This window comes from Marmota marmota, unplaced genomic scaffold (assembly GCF_001458135.2).
Source record: "Marmota marmota marmota unplaced genomic scaffold, marMar, whole genome shotgun sequence".
NCBI lineage: Eukaryota > Metazoa > Chordata > Mammalia > Rodentia > Sciuridae > Marmota > Marmota marmota.
In genome coordinates this window covers 1,888,914-1,903,459 of record NW_026000222.1, presented here as the reverse complement: position 1 = coordinate 1,903,459, position 14,546 = coordinate 1,888,914, and the positions used below count along the sequence as shown (strand labels likewise).

General features: G+C 52.1%; 2 protein-coding genes across 2 annotated transcripts in view; one reads left to right on the top strand and one right to left on the bottom strand.

Moving 5' to 3' along the window:
- The first annotated feature begins 591 nt into the window (after window positions 1–591).
- On the top strand, window positions 592–7,596 carry Map1lc3b (microtubule associated protein 1 light chain 3 beta). Its single transcript, XM_048792380.1, has 4 exons — window positions 592–859; window positions 3,685–3,740; window positions 6,486–6,592; window positions 7,159–7,596. The coding sequence occupies exons 1-4, from the start codon at window positions 718–720 to the stop codon at window positions 7,331–7,333; spliced, it is 480 nt and encodes a 159-aa protein (XP_048648337.1). The 5' UTR covers window positions 592–717; the 3' UTR covers window positions 7,334–7,596.
- Window positions 7,597–10,931: 3,335 nt separating this feature from the next.
- The window catches only part of Zcchc14 (zinc finger CCHC-type containing 14), a 67,635-nt gene continuing 64,020 nt past the window's right edge, over window positions 10,932–14,546 (bottom strand). Inside the window, exons 15-16 of the mRNA XM_015495983.2 lie at window positions 14,047–14,535; window positions 10,932–12,849 (exon numbers count right to left, since the gene is read on the bottom strand). Coding sequence (XP_015351469.2) covers window positions 12,794–12,849; window positions 14,047–14,535 — 545 coding nt within the window. The 3' untranslated portion in view covers window positions 10,932–12,793. The remainder of the gene's footprint in view (window positions 12,850–14,046; window positions 14,536–14,546) is intronic.

Below are 14,546 nucleotides of genomic sequence, written 5' to 3'. Positions count from 1 at the left end.
CTGGAAGCGGGGACCGTGCGAGGCTCGGTCTGCGTCCCGATGGTGGCCGCGCCAGTTCGCGATCTCCGGTCTGCCTGGTCCCGGGGGTTTTCTCCTAGGTCACCCCTGTCCCCGGCCCGTCTCAGGCCTCTCTGTCACTTTGCAGAAAGGTGCCAATATTTGGAGACCCGCCTTGCGCCGCGGCCCCGGGAAGGCGGGGGTCCCGGGGGTCCAGGGGCCCCCGTCATGGAGCCCGAGACGCTCCCCCGTCCCCGCGGGCGGGCTGAAGCCCATGTGGAGGGAACCAGCTCCGCGCTGCCCCGAGGGTTCCCTCGCGGAGCGGATCAGGGCTCGCCCTAAACCGTCCCTCCCTTCTAGTCTAGTCGCAGGGTGGGGCCCGGGAGGTGGCGCTCACCGCCAAGGCCGCTGCTCCCTCAGCTCCCACAGGTAGCCTTCGATGTCCGCCGAGGATGTGCCGAGTGGGCCAGGGCGAGGTCAGCAGTGTGTCCTTGCAGATTTTAAGACACACATTTCAAAAATTAAAATTGAGCAAATAATATTGGATTCAGTCTTCTCAAATGTGATTTCACTCCATTTTCTTCTGGGTGCCCCAGTTTATTTAGCGAAAGATCTGCTTTGCAGGCACTGTTCAGCCGAGACCGTTACTGAGGATGGCAAACTTGGGTCTCAGGCTGCACCTGTGGAAGTGTTTCTCCATGGAAGGGTTGTTGGTGCAGAATGAATAGTGGACAGGCGGACTGCCAGAGTCGAGCCAAAGTGAGAGGCACTCTGAGAACACCGCTCAGCCATGCAGAGTCTGGGGACCGTCATGCTTCCCTCTTGCTCAGTGAAGCCACTCTGGAGATGGTGACAGCAGAAGGTGCTGCAAGTGCTCTCTGGGTAGAACAGGCACACTCCTGCCCTCTGCCCTCAAGGCTGCTGAGGACTGGAGGGTGGGTCTCCTTGTGCCCTTGGAGTAGTTCACGTCCACTGTGCTGCTTTTCCTTCAGCTCTTATTATTAACTGTTTTTCTTCTTATTAACCGTCTTCTCTGTGCAAGGCTGGGAGTGGTGGGGACAGGGGTAGAAGACTGAGGTGGCTGGAGCAGGGCCCCGGCTGTCCCGCCAGTCTGCAGCGGCAGATAGATAGTAAACAGTCATTAAAATGCCAGGAAGAATGTGGCGTGAAGGCATTCCCTCCTGTGTCGGTGTGCTGGGTGACACTTGGCTTCCTTCACACCCTCTCCTCACAGGAGGGGGCTCCAGCTGCAGGCCAGTGGGTTCTTCCATGTTCCCCACCTCAGCCAGCTGTGCAGTGCTTTCCTCCGCAGGCAGTCCTGGTCCCTTTATGCCTCTTTTCCACCTCTAATGGAAGTCGCCTTCTGTTTTGATTTTGTGGTTCTGGGGACTGAACCCAGGGGCACTCTCCCACTGAGCCATACCCAAGCCCTTTTTTTCCTTTTTGAGACAGGGTCTCCTAAGTTGTCCAGGCTGGTCTGGAACTTGTCATCCTGCTGCCCTGTCCCCTCAGGTCATTGGGATTATAGGCTAGCACCATCACACCTGGCTCTTTTTATTTTTGGTGCTGGGACTGAACCCACAGCCTTGCACACACCAGGCGAGGGCTCTCCCATTGAGCTGTATCCCCAGTCCTGGACCCTTTTTTAAGAAAAGAACCTTTTTATTTCTTCCTTTCTGTGCGTACCCAGATAGACTTGTTTTCTGGTGTTTTAAAAGAAATCCCCTCAGCCTGAATGTTTCCATTTCTGTTTTTTTCCACATTTTTTATTGGTGCATTACAGTTTTTCACGTGGATGGGAAGTGCTGTAAGGTATTGGTACAAGCTTTTTTTTTTTTCTTTCTGTCTAGCTTCAGCATACAGCTTAGAACCCTTGACCTGCTGAGTTTGGCTTATTTCACTTAACATGGTGATCTCTAGATCCATTCACTTTCCTAAAAGTGATATAATTCCATTTTTCTTTATGGCTGACAAAACTCCATTGTGTGTATGGACCACATTTTCTGTATCCATTCATCCACTGATGGTCACCTGGGCTGGTTCCAGTTTGGCTGTTGTGAGTTGTGCTGCTGCCAACACTGGTGTGGGTAGGTCACTGAAGTAAGATGGCTTTGATTCTTCAGGGTAAATGCTCAGGGGTAGGGTGGCCGGACCATCGGGCAGTCCTGGCTAGTCTTCTGAGGTGCCTCCGTGCGGATTCCTACAGTCGTGGCACTGATTGACAATCCCGCTGACAGCTTCCGTGTTCCTTTTTCTCCATGTCCTCTCCAGCACTTATTACTATTTATATTCCTGATCCCACTTTTAGTTTACCACTATGAGCTTTAAAGTGTGAATATGTCCTCGAGTGTGTTGCGAGCAGTCTGTTAGAGTGGATTAACTGAATTGAGGTTTCCCTGCGTCCTGAAGCAATCCCCACTGACGACTTGGAGGGTGGACGGGAGTCAACCTGGAAGGCCAGCACCTCTCTGGGGAGGACAGATGGGGAGCCCCTCACCGGGAAATGGAGTGGTTCAGGGTGGAAGCTGTGAGGCTCACTGTTTTTTTTTTGTTTGTTTGTTTTTTCGTAGTCTTTTCTCTTGGGTCCGCTCTTAATAATGGCTGAGTACATCTTGGCCTTGCTGCTTGCTCTGTGGGAATGCATACTCACACCCAGGGGTTCGCAGCTTCCCTGTCCACGGAAAACACGTTTATATTTAATAACTTATCTTAAGTTGATTTTAAAATATGGGAGGGGAAAGCGTTAGAACCTCTGTGCTCTACTTCAATAGATTTCATAAAAGGTGATGCTGAAGTCTTTTTTACATCCAAATGAAATGGGCAGTATTGGAATGAATTTGTGTTGGTAGAGCAAACCCATCTTTTTTCTGGAGCTATTTCCTCAAGAAGTTCATAATATTTAATTGCAAATACCATGAGAATGAATCCTATTCAAAATTGAGGTCATTTTGTAAAGGTTTGGTTGAAGGTTTTGGGTGATGCCATCTTGATCCTGTGTCTGTGCACTGCTTTGGAATGTCTGTCCTCCATCCTGGGGATAGAGCACACACCAACACTGCTGTGCCTTGAGCGGCACCCTGCCCACTTCCCGCCCTGGAGTCAGGTCTGCCGAGAGCTCCCACGACCCTAACCCAGTCGCACAGAGAGCCTGGCACAGTTGTTGAAAAGTACAAGTAAGTGATTATATTGAAAGGGAGAAGTGAGATTCTTGGAAAATATCCAACAGAAGGCTCTGTACTTTAAGCTTTGATTTCCTTTAGGTACTGAGCAAAACTGTCAAAAACTCAAATAATTCAGGTACTTTTCCTTTCCATACTCCTTTTTTCTTGCGCAGTTTCTTTTCCCTTAGGTACCATATCACTGAAAAGCTGGAATTGATAAGAGAAAACCTCTCTGAATAGTTTGTGGTTCATAATGGATTCCTATTCCAAATTGAATCATGAAAACTGAACAAAAATTGATTTTAAGCTGGGTGTGGTGATTACACCTGTAATCCCAGCAGCTCGGGAGGCTAAGGCAGGAGGATCGCGAGTTCAAAGCCAGCCTCAGCAACTCAGTGAGGTCCTAAGCAACTCGGCGAGACCCTGTATCTGATTATTAACAAAGGGCTGGGGACGTGGCTTGGTGGTTAAGTGCCCCTGGGTTCAGTCGGTGCTCATGCCTCCTCCTCTCTTCCTCTCCCTGCAGAACAAAGAGTAGAAGACGTGCGACTCATCCGCGAGCAGCATCCCACCAAGATCCCGGTAGGTCCTCGGGGAGAGGAGAGAGTGGCCTGCATGCCCCACTTGACAGGGCCTCTTCAGGGGTCCTCGGACACAGACCCCGTGTGCAGCCTGGGTCACATTCTTCCTGCTAATCTTATTTCACTGCCTTAATGTCTCACACTTCACAAGCCCAATGTACTTATTTGAGAAGAGAGGGAGAGGGGGCTGCAACCGTGGCTTTTTTCCTGTTGGGTACTGAGGATGCACCAGGGCCTGCGTTGCGCCCTGCCAACTTCTTCTTTTGTTTTTTTTTTTCTTTGTTTTGTTTTTGGTACTGGGGATTGAACTCAGGGGCACTTGGCCAATTCCCAGCCTTTTCTGTATTTTAGTTAGAGAAAGTGTCTTGCTGAGAGTTGCTGAGGCTGGTTTTGAACTTGCAGTCTTCCTGCTTCAGCCTCCCAAGTCGCTGGGCTTACAGGCGTGGGCCAGTGCCTGTGGCCTAGCCAAGCCAACTATTTAATTATGCCAAGACGTCCTCCCTGTCTTCTACTGGAGGCTTGGCCAGGTGACTGCTGGGGAAAGTGGGCCCTGGGCTTCACCAAGACTGCTGCCTGCAGGTGCCTCAGGGGCCCCTCCCTAGTCTGGCTGCCTGCAGAAGGCGGAGACCACCTGCACCCTCAGGCGCTTCTGGTGTAATTGCTGCCTGCCCAGCCGTGTCTCCTAGCTGCATCCTCTGGTGGCAGACCTTGGATGGGCTTCTGGGCATGAGGTCTAGAGCAAAACCATTCAAAAAGAGCCCACCTTTGGTCTAGACAGGCTCAGTTCAGGCCTCGACACAGAGTTCCCAGGGGCTTGTGGCTGGTTACTAGGATTCTGGGAGGAGTCCTGGTGCCCTCCTCTTAACATGGCAGAGGAGCCCAGATGTTGCACGTGTTCCCATGACTTGGGTCCCTGGGTGCCCAGTGTTGGCTACACCCTCTGCCACCAGTCCCTCGGCTCACTTGGAAAGAAGCTCACTCCACTGCCAGCTTCTAGGTAGTCTTAGTTTCATGTGTGACTTTCTCACTGGTCAGTTCATACTGAACTGAGACGGGGAAGATGGTGCATCTGAGGGTTGGGCCCCGAGGGTGCACAGCACTGCCGTGTAGAACACACTGTGTCTCCCTGTGCTGGGTGGACATTGCACTTTGTCGACATGCTCAGGGGTAAGGAGTCACCCCAGGCGTGAGCTCCCCAAGCAGAGCCCTCCTAGATCGAGGGAGGCTTTTGTGGATTTGAAGCTTTGCTCTGCTTTTGAGCACCCGCGGGTCTGCACACTGGCACTTGCTAGCAGCTGGAAGCAGACAGCTGGCCAGGAGCCCTCCAGGACTTTTGCAGCCTGTAGACGCTGATGGACAACTGTCCTACTGCAGCACCGAGTTCCTGGCACAAACTCTTGTCTGCACTTCCACACTGGGGACACCTGAGCAGGTGTGAGCCAAGCTGTCACGGGTGGTGCCTGGAAAACAGAGCAGTCAGAGAACTCTGGCAGCGCAGCTTCAGACCCTCTGTGCAGATGCCCGAGAGCAGAGGCTGACCCCGAGTGAACTGCTTCCTGGGCCACTCTTCAGACCTGGCCAAGGCTCTCATCCCATGCTTTCCCATCTCTCCCCAGTTAGATAGAAACGAAAAGGACAAGAGCCAAAACGTGGCCCCGCAGATCTTAGTCGAAGTGTCCTCGCTGGGTGGCCAGCCAGGCCTGACCTCAGCCGCAGCGCTCCCTTAGCAAAGGCTGCCGAGGTCCTCACCTCATTCTCTCATCTCTTCTGAGCCAAGACCAGAGCCGTCACTGCCTCGGGGTCCTCCACGGCCATGTAGACCCAGGCGCGTGGTGTCTGCACACTGCTATCTCCTTGTGGATGTCACCTGTCAAGTCTTTTTCTGGCTAGGCTGATTTTTTTTTTTCCTCTTGCCTGGTGCTGGGGATGGAACACAGGGCTGTGTGCGTGCTCCGGATCCTGGCAAGAGAGGGGACAGCAGCCCAAGTGGCCTCCTTAGGCGCAGAGCCTGATGTGTCCCCTCTGAGGATCTGCGTGCAGATGAGCATTTACGTTAAGAGTCTATCCTGGTCTCTCTGCCACTGCTGTGACAGGTAGAAGTACCATGTAAGGAGAGAGTCTTTGGCGCTTGGTGAATGCAGATGGTGACAAGGCTCAAAGGCCCATCTGTGGTGGGATTGTGTAGCAGCTCAGAACTAAAAAAAAGAAAACTTTCCTCTTGGAAGTGTGGCGAGAAACTAACACGTTAATATCAGTCCCTAACATGAACATGGAGCCGTTTCCTTGCCCGTGTAGTTCCACGTACTGTAGCTTTTGGTATATTGTTCTGGTGCCGGGGATTGAACCCAGGTGCTCTACCACTGAGCTACATCTCTAGCCCTTTATTTTTGAGTCAGGGTCTTGCTGAGGTGCTAAGGCTGTCCTCAAATTGTGATCCTCCTGCCTCTGCTCCTGGGTCCTTGGGATGACAGGCGTGTGCCCCTGTGTGAGGCTGAGGGTCTTTTTCTGACGAGGTGCTGATTTTGTATGGCTCCCAATTCAAGCAGAGCAGCTTTCCCCACCTGGTGGTGGCCCCGGTTCCTCTAGGGTTCCTCTACCGCACATCCCGCCAGAGACCAAGACAGAGCCGGGAAGCGCTCGCTCGCTCGCTCAGGAGAGCCGTGCCGAGCCTGCAAGGCACGTGCCCGCTGCGGCTGGGAAGCATCTGCCTTTCCTGCTGCTGGAACGTCGCCTCTGGCTTCTCTAGGTGATAATAGAAAGATACAAGGGTGAGAAGCAGCTGCCTGTGCTGGACAAGACCAAGTTCCTCGTGCCCGACCACGTCAACATGAGCGAGCTCATCAAGATAATCAGGTACTGCTGCTTTCTTTGTCTCATACTCCTTGAGTGGCTGTGTCCACTTTTGGTTCTGCCAGCCTAACGAAACCACTGAGTTCTTCCCTGTTTCTCAGGTGGACAACCTTGGGTCCCTTCTGATCCGTCCATAGCATCTAGTACAGATGTTGTTTCTTTAAAATGTCACAGTTACTAAAGTTGGGTTCAGCAAATGACTAAAACAAATGTCGACACAGTCATCTGTACGGGCTTACATCCGTTTTTCTCAGGGCTGTGTGGACGGCATGCCAGTTGAAAACTGCCCTTGGCCTTGTGGTAAAGATGGCCCGGCAGTGATCACGGCTCATCCCGCCTTCGGTGGGGTGCAGGGGATGGCACCCAGCGTGGCATCCTGGTGCCCACCAGCCTGCTCCTCACGCTGCAGGGTGGGGAGAGTGCTCAGGAAGGGCCAGCTGGTCTGCGAGGGGGATGCTGGTCCTACTCAGCTAGACGCAGCAACCGCGAGCTCTTCCATCTGCGCTTCTGTGGTGTGAAGGTCCCCGTGAAGGCTGGCGTCCCCTCTTCACGTGGCTTTCTTTCAATAGGAGGCGCCTGCAGCTCAACGCAAACCAGGCCTTCTTCCTCTTGGTGAACGGCCACAGCATGGTGAGCGTGTCCACGCCCGTGTCGGAGGTGTACGAGAGGGAGAAGGACGAGGACGGCTTCCTGTACATGGTGTACGCCTCCCAGGAGACGTTCGGGAGCGGGTTGGCCGAGTAGACCAGGACCCACCCTGCGTCCAGCTTTCCAAGCCCTTGCCAAGGAGAAAAAGGGATGTCGCCAACTGAGACTCGTGAGCTCACCCAGTCACAGGCCATGGGGCACTTGTGTTCCACCTGGGAGCTTTAGGGGTTGTTTTTGTATTTCAAGCAGAAAAACGGAGCTCCAAGTGAGCACACTCAGCTTTGGGAACCTCATTATTTAACCTAGGCATCTTGTCTTCAAATTTTAGATGTTTAAAAATAAAATACTTTGCATCCTAAGTTGCCAATAAAATAGACCTCCAAGTTATTTTAATGCTCTTCTGTCCCCAGTAGGAACGGGCAGGGCATTCAGGTTGCCCCGTCTCTCCAGGTCCTACAAGGGTTTCCGCTCAGCTAGAGCAGTCTCCCTAAGGGGACTCTGCACGGGCCCCAGATGCCTTTGCTTTCACAGAACAGGGCCAAGGGAGCTGTGCAGAAAGCACGGATGCACAAGGCTCAAGGTTCCCGTGTCCCAGCTGCAGCATGCCAAGAGTCCACACCCCTGGCCGAGCCAGAAAGTTCCCTGGTCTCCTCTCTGCTTAGTCAACACAGGAAGTCACCACTGCTCAGTAGGAAATGGGCCCGGAACTGAACTGTAGATCTAGTTTCTTAAAGCCTGTAGAGTAAAGGGGCATTTTTTTTTTCTTTTTTCTATTTTGGGTTGTCCCTGTTCTGAGACCTGACTGGTGCTTGCTTTGTAAGTGACCAGCAGTGTGACCGCAGCATGCCCACCGCCCTTAGGACACAGTAGAAACCAGAGTGGTGGCCAAACAGGACTGGCACTCAGAGGTGATCCTTTGCCTTTTGGCTTAAAGCCACAGATACCTTTTTCATGGTTAAGTGTGTAATTAAAACGTAATTAGAAGTTGTCAAATCCCATTAGGGTTCCCTCACTCTACTTGCATGTCCAGTGGGAAGCAACCCTCCAGATCCAAGCCCCTAGCTCTTCTGGCTGCCGGCGTGGGGCTGTCTCCCTTCCCTTCATCAGGTCACAGGCACCCTTGTGCCTGGAGTAACCCAGCAAGAACTGCACCAGCAGGAAGAAAGGCCCAGGGCCGCGCCCGCTGCCTGGGCTCCTGGTCACGGGACCCCACCCACTCCCTGCTGCATTGTCTATTTTTACATGAGGAAAATTCTCAAAGCCTGTTGTTCCCATCGGATCCAGCACTGTACCTGGGATTCTCGGGACTACTGTGTGAGCAGTCAGATGTCTCTAATGCTGCTTTAAAAAAAAAAAAACATGCTCAGAGGCGACCTTTGTTCTGGGGTCTGTAAGCAGATGCATTTCCAGGCATTGAGTGAATAAAGGTAACTGTGCTCAACGCTCAGGTCCGTGGGTCTGTCTGGGAACCCGATCGCATGCACTCAGCACCTTGCGCCGAGAAGCGTGGGAGTGCTGATGGAGGGACGCCTCCTGCGGCTTCTGTGTCTCTGGTCAGGGCCTGTCGCTGGAGAACCTGGGGTGGGCCTGCCTCAAGAGGAGGCGGGGGGGGGGGGGAGTGTCTGTGGGAACAAACACCAGGCAGCATAGACTGGCCCCTAGGCAGCTCTCCTCTCAGACACACAGTGGCCACCATTCTTAAGAACTCTGCCCCAGGCCAAGGTCCGTGCAGGGAGAGTACCTTGGTCTGCTCTGGCCGCTGCCATGGCCAGAGGGGCCTCCCAGGTGCTCTTTCCATGGACAGCCAGTGGGCGCCAGGCAGCCCCTCCAGCAGGACTTCAACCAGGGGCAGCGCTTGAATATGGGTGGACATGAGCGAGACCCAGTGTCCACGTCGTCACTCTGGGAAAAAGATGGAGAGCCCTGGGGTGGACTGAGCTGTCTGAAAGGATGTGTGTGCTGTGTGCTAGGATAAGAGACCCGATACAACTGCTGAGACTTTTTTTAAATTTTTATTTTCAGTACATTAAATTTACTCATAAAAACATTCTAAAAATGTACAATTTTTCCTTTTTAACAAAGTATAATAAAACATAAAAACCCCAAAAACAGAATACTTGACATTTACAATTCAAAATCAAATTAGCTGAATATTAAATATTTACAAAACTATATCTTTTAAAAATATTTATAAAGTTACATGCAATTTTGTAGAATTGACAAAAGAATGGCTCAAAAATGGGAGATATTCCTTCATTCCTAAAAAGAAAGCATGTCCAATAGAAGCTGCGGAGGTTTCAGTCTCGGCACCAACGCCTCATCTCTGCGCACAGGAGGAATGACCCGTGTGGCCACCGTTCCCTCCCCGTGTGAGCAGGGTGGTGGCCGGCCTTGTGGCCTTCACCAGCACAGTAGGTGGTTTTCTGGAGTATTGCAAGAGCGGACCAGAGACCTCGCTCAGCCTGGGACTGTCCAGCATCAGCCTCCTCAGACCCATGGCTTTCAGTGTCACCGGACATGTTCCTTGGAAGTCACCTGCATTTCGGGAAGCACAGCCAGCTGCTCAGGTTCCACAGGAGCATCCTTAGGGACGAGGCTGAGCAGGGAGACGGTTCCCTCATGGCCGGCATTTACCTGGAGGTGGACTAGATCAGACAACACCGGGAAGTGGCGAAGGACGGGAGGGGTGCGGAGAGGGCCCGGCGGCCTGTGCCCACAAGGAGCACCACCAGGGCCTGATGGCAGAGAGGGCCGGCACGCTCCACCCTGAATGAAGACAGGCCCCAGCTGCGGTGTGGACATGCTGGCCTGTTAACACCCAGTCACTTGTGCGCTCAAGAGAATGCTCTGTCTTAATTGTCATTTTAAGTGCTAGCTCCCATTTCCTCAGTGCTCTTCAGCAATTAGGAGTTTAACGTTAAACACTTTCCAATTTTCCATATTACTGTGAAATAAAAATTAGAAAATAAGGTAGAAAATCGAGTATTTTGCTTTAAAAAAAAGAAAGGTTGAACAGTTCTATCCTGGCACAGTTCTACTTGGATCTGGACATTCCACTGTCTCCACTCCTGCAGCTAAAATGCAGGGATAGAAGCTTGAACACGTGGCAGGCTCCGAAGAGCACAGCGCCACGCTCGCCCACCCGGTTGGGGCACCGGTTTCGGCAGGGTGGCTCCAGAGGGCCAGGATGTTGTGGTTTCGACCGATGGTGGAGTACTCCGGTGAAGTGCAAGGTGCTCTTCGGGCTTACTGACTTTGGTTGCTTTGGAGAAAGATTCATCAGCCAGCGGTAACTGCTAGCCAAGGTCCTCGTGTCCAAGCACGGCTGCACCTGGCATGGGCCTGTGGGTGGGCGGGATTCCCTCTGCGCGCTGCTCTCACGCTGGGTCTCCTGGTTCCTGACTGCGCAGCCTCCTGACGACCTCACACCACACACTCACCTTCAAAGACAACCGGGGTGCCCCGAGGCAGGGACCCAGCCATGGCAAGGTCAGGACTGACGCACCGCACACTGAGTGTCACACTTCAGACGGAAGCTTCTATTCTAAGTTTTTGTTACATTGGGGTTAACCTGTAATATTTATCAAAACAGTCCTAAGGGTAACAATGACACTTTCATTCCACTATACTGACACTAAAACAAAAACTTAAATAAGGTTTTCTTTTGCTATGAGACAGTTTTCAACAATGTCACTATGTTGAAATAGGATTTATTTAAAATATTTCTTTGTTTAAAAAACCAAAAAATTTAAAAGTTTGGCTTTCAGCACATATCCAGGCCGCTGTGACGGCCTTCAGAAGTATTAAAATCGTAAACATCGATGAACACTCTAGTCTTCTTGAACACAACAGGACCAACTCCAGTCTGGTGCTCTTTAAGGCAAAGTTGTGTCAGCTCTTGATATTTGATGTTTGTAGTGTTGGGCTAAGAGATCTGTGAAGCCTTCCCTAACAGCTGTCATAAGAGGCATCACCGTTACTTCCAGAACTGTATGTAATACTGTGTACCATGAATAGAGAAGAATACAGAGGTCTGTCAATTCTGCATTGCATAGAAATAAAACTCTACTAAAATAATACTACAAAACTACTAAAAGCCTTTCATAAAAAATGTAACAACTTTCTGCTTTAGTTTCCACAAAGCCAGGAAACTGATCTAAAATTTGAAGCCTCATACTCAAATGCCTTACATTCTAGGGCATTCTTTTGATTTACACTAATTTTGTATGAAGCTGATTGTCCCATTTCAATACAGAATGGTCTGAATATTGTGATTTTTCTTCTCAATATTCAACTGGAAAATCCCTGGCAAGACTCTGCCGACCAACGTTACTATTGAAGGTTAAATAATGTCACATGAGCAGAAGATTCCCTTTATCCTTGAGGGCTAAGTCCCCAGATGCTTCCATTCCAAAGGGCTGAGATGTGGACATCTATAGCAAGGGGCGCTATTTCCTACTTAAAACAGGACTTCTCCCAGTCCCAGGCTGCGTCTGGTCTGTGCTCTCTCTGTCTCTCTGCCTTACACTGAAGTTTTCCAGGCAATTTTTAACGGAATTAGCTATCAATACACAGCCTTAAAAAAAAAAAAAAAAAAGTGACAGGAGAGGTCAGATCTTCTGCTCATGAGCCATAGGACTGGACTGCTGTTGCAAGGTCCCACTGAGTGTGCACACATCAGCAGGAAGCCCTGGGGCCGGGTCCTTGGAGCCCATGTGAGATGGTGACGATGAGCAAGTGGAGTTGGGAACGCGACCCACAGAGCCGAGCTGCTCTGCTGCTGTCTCTGTGGAGAGCAGTTCGGAGCCGCCTGCGGTGCGGTGGAGAGGGCCAGTCTCAAGCCTCAGCAACGACTCCTGGGACTTGGACCCTTAGAAATGGAGCTGAGAATGAACAGTTTCCACTCACTAGCATCGTTTACATCTGTCTGCAGGAGGAAGGACGTACTAAGACCTGGCTGCATGCTTGGCACGTACCCACTGTGCCAACTCCACCCGCAGCCAGGTCTGCCCTGACGGGACTCAGGAGTCTGCAGAGGGCTACGTCAGGTACATTCTTCTGTAGTGCAATCCTTAGAAATCCCAGAGATTAGTGCCTATCACTTTAGGAAAAAAGTAAAGCAAAACAAAGTTGACATTTTCCCTAACCCAGGGGTGTCGAGTCCATCTGGGGGCCCCACTGGAGGACCTGGACCTGCAGTCTGATCAGGTCGCGCGTAGCTGCCCTGGAACTGTGTGAGCCTAGAAGGACCAGCGATGCGATGTTCTTTGGGAGACAGGAGGTCTCTGCACTGCAGCCAGGGTGGAGGTGGACAAGTCACCGACACGGGCACGGAGGTGCCCCGAGGCAAGTCCTGACATCAAGCTCCAATCTAGGGTTTTGGCAATAAAATTGGGTTTGATGCACTTCTACACTAGATTTTCTATCCAGTCTAGTAAAGTAAAGCACCTTTGGATTAAAAATATTAAGCTCAACAGCAACTAGACGTCTCAGTTTTGTATTTAACTTTTCTTATGTCTCCATGGCTTAATAATGTTCTGTTGCCAGAGAAAAATATCAGTCTGTGGAGTCCAGACTTTCTGCTGGAGGGGCATATTTCAACCTAAAAGTACCTGGAGAGAAAGAAAAAAGAGGCAAATTTGAATCACTGCAAAATCACAAGACCACCGACCTGTGCCGTGGCCTCCGGAGTCTCCAGGCAGGACTCTGGGGCTGGAGATGTGGACAGCCTGACCAGCCTCTCCCACCCGCCCACACAATGAAGTCGTTTCACAAGTCTTCAGACCCATCCAGGGACAGAGGGGCTAGAGAAAACGGGGAGGCCCGGCCAGCTGGGCCTGCCTTAGGAGATCCCTGAGGTGGGGGTGGTGCACAGGATGCAGGTGCAGAGCCCACGGCCACTGCCCAGCCTGTGACTGGACCTCCCAGGTTACAGGTGCTGGTTTCTGAAAGCTCTCTGGGTGGTGAGGACAAACAGGCAGGTCTGTGCAACCTCAAAAGAAGGTGCTGGAAATCTAGAGAGATGGTGACTTCTCAAGGTCGCACCTCATGGTCAGAGCTGGGACCAGCTTTCCCAGTCCCCAGGTCAACCCTTCCAAAACACATAGCAAGAATAAACCTGGTGTAAAGAGTACGTCAGACCCACGTGAAATCAAGGACTAGAGGAAATTAGGAACACAAAAGCAAGGCAGGCAAGAGGGACAGCCTGGCGAGACACCACCCGCCACCAGCACACAGCCACACCCCAGGCGCAGACAGCAGGGCGGGCAGGGCCCCTGGGTCTAGACTGCCACGTCCTAACCACTCCCACGGCAAGACCCAGAGCCCACAGGGCCCCAGATATGAGGAAACACTCAGAGCCAGGATACCCCTCTGGGGCACTTACGGCATCATTTACATCTTCATGCTGTTTCAAAAAGGTTTTAAAAATTACTTTCAGCTCTAAGACAAAGAAGTTTAATCCAGGGGCAGTGGCAAATGCCTGTGATCCCAGCAACTGGGAAGCCTGAGGGAGGCGGATCACAAGTGCCAGGCCAACCTGGGCGACTTAACAAGACTGTTTCGAAATAAAAAGAATAAAATGAACAGGGCTGAGGACGTGGCTCAGTGACACAGCGCTTAGGTTCCCTCTCTAGTACCACACACAGAGACACAAATAAATAAAACTAAAAAGAAGAGAGGTGACTATTATTTTCATAAAGCCGAGCACGGGCGTCTCTCCAGTGGTCTGCAGCACCTGCCGGCCGCGGGCAGTGGCTTGCCCTGGGATGCCCAGCTGGGTGCAGTGCCCAGGGGGCACGTGTGTTTACCTTGCCGGTTGAAGTCCATGGACGGCTGCTTGCAGTCCTGGGCGCGGTGCCCTGTGGCCCCGCAGTTGTAACAGGACAGATTCCCACTCTTTTTGTGATTGGAGCCGTTGCTGCTTCCCACCAGTCCCTGGGTCTGGTAGACCCCTGCTGTCCCGGCCATGAAGTTCTGCATTGGTGGCACAGCAAATGTGGACTGCCCGCCCAGGACAGGGTCGGGAGTCACGCTGCCGCTGTAGGGGGCGTGCACAACGGGGAAGGTGGAGCCGCTCCCATACTGCTGGGGGCTGACGTAGCCATTGCTGCACACGGGGCTGAAGGGCAGGAACGGGAAGGTGAACATGGAGGGCCCGGAGAAGGGGTGCTGGAAGTAGCTGGCGTAGCTCACGGTGAGGCCGCTGGAGCCGCAGCTGCCGCTACACCCGCAGGACGTGCACACCATGCAGCCGGGTGGGGGCGGAGCGGGGGCCGGGGGGGCCGGGGGCTGCGTGATGGTGGTGGTG

Excerpts from the sequence above, each read along its gene's own strand:
- Map1lc3b (XM_048792380.1), top strand. The coding sequence starts at position 718 with ATGAATAGTGGACAGGCGGACTGCCAGAGTCGAGCCAAAGTGAGAGGC. Across the intron at positions 860-3,684 it reads GGAGATGGTGACAGCAGAAG|AACAAAGAGTAGAAGACGTG; the intron begins GTGCTGCAAGTG and ends CTCTCCCTGCAG. Across the intron at positions 6,593-7,158 it reads GAGCTCATCAAGATAATCAG|GAGGCGCCTGCAGCTCAACG; the intron begins GTACTGCTGCTT and ends TTCTTTCAATAG.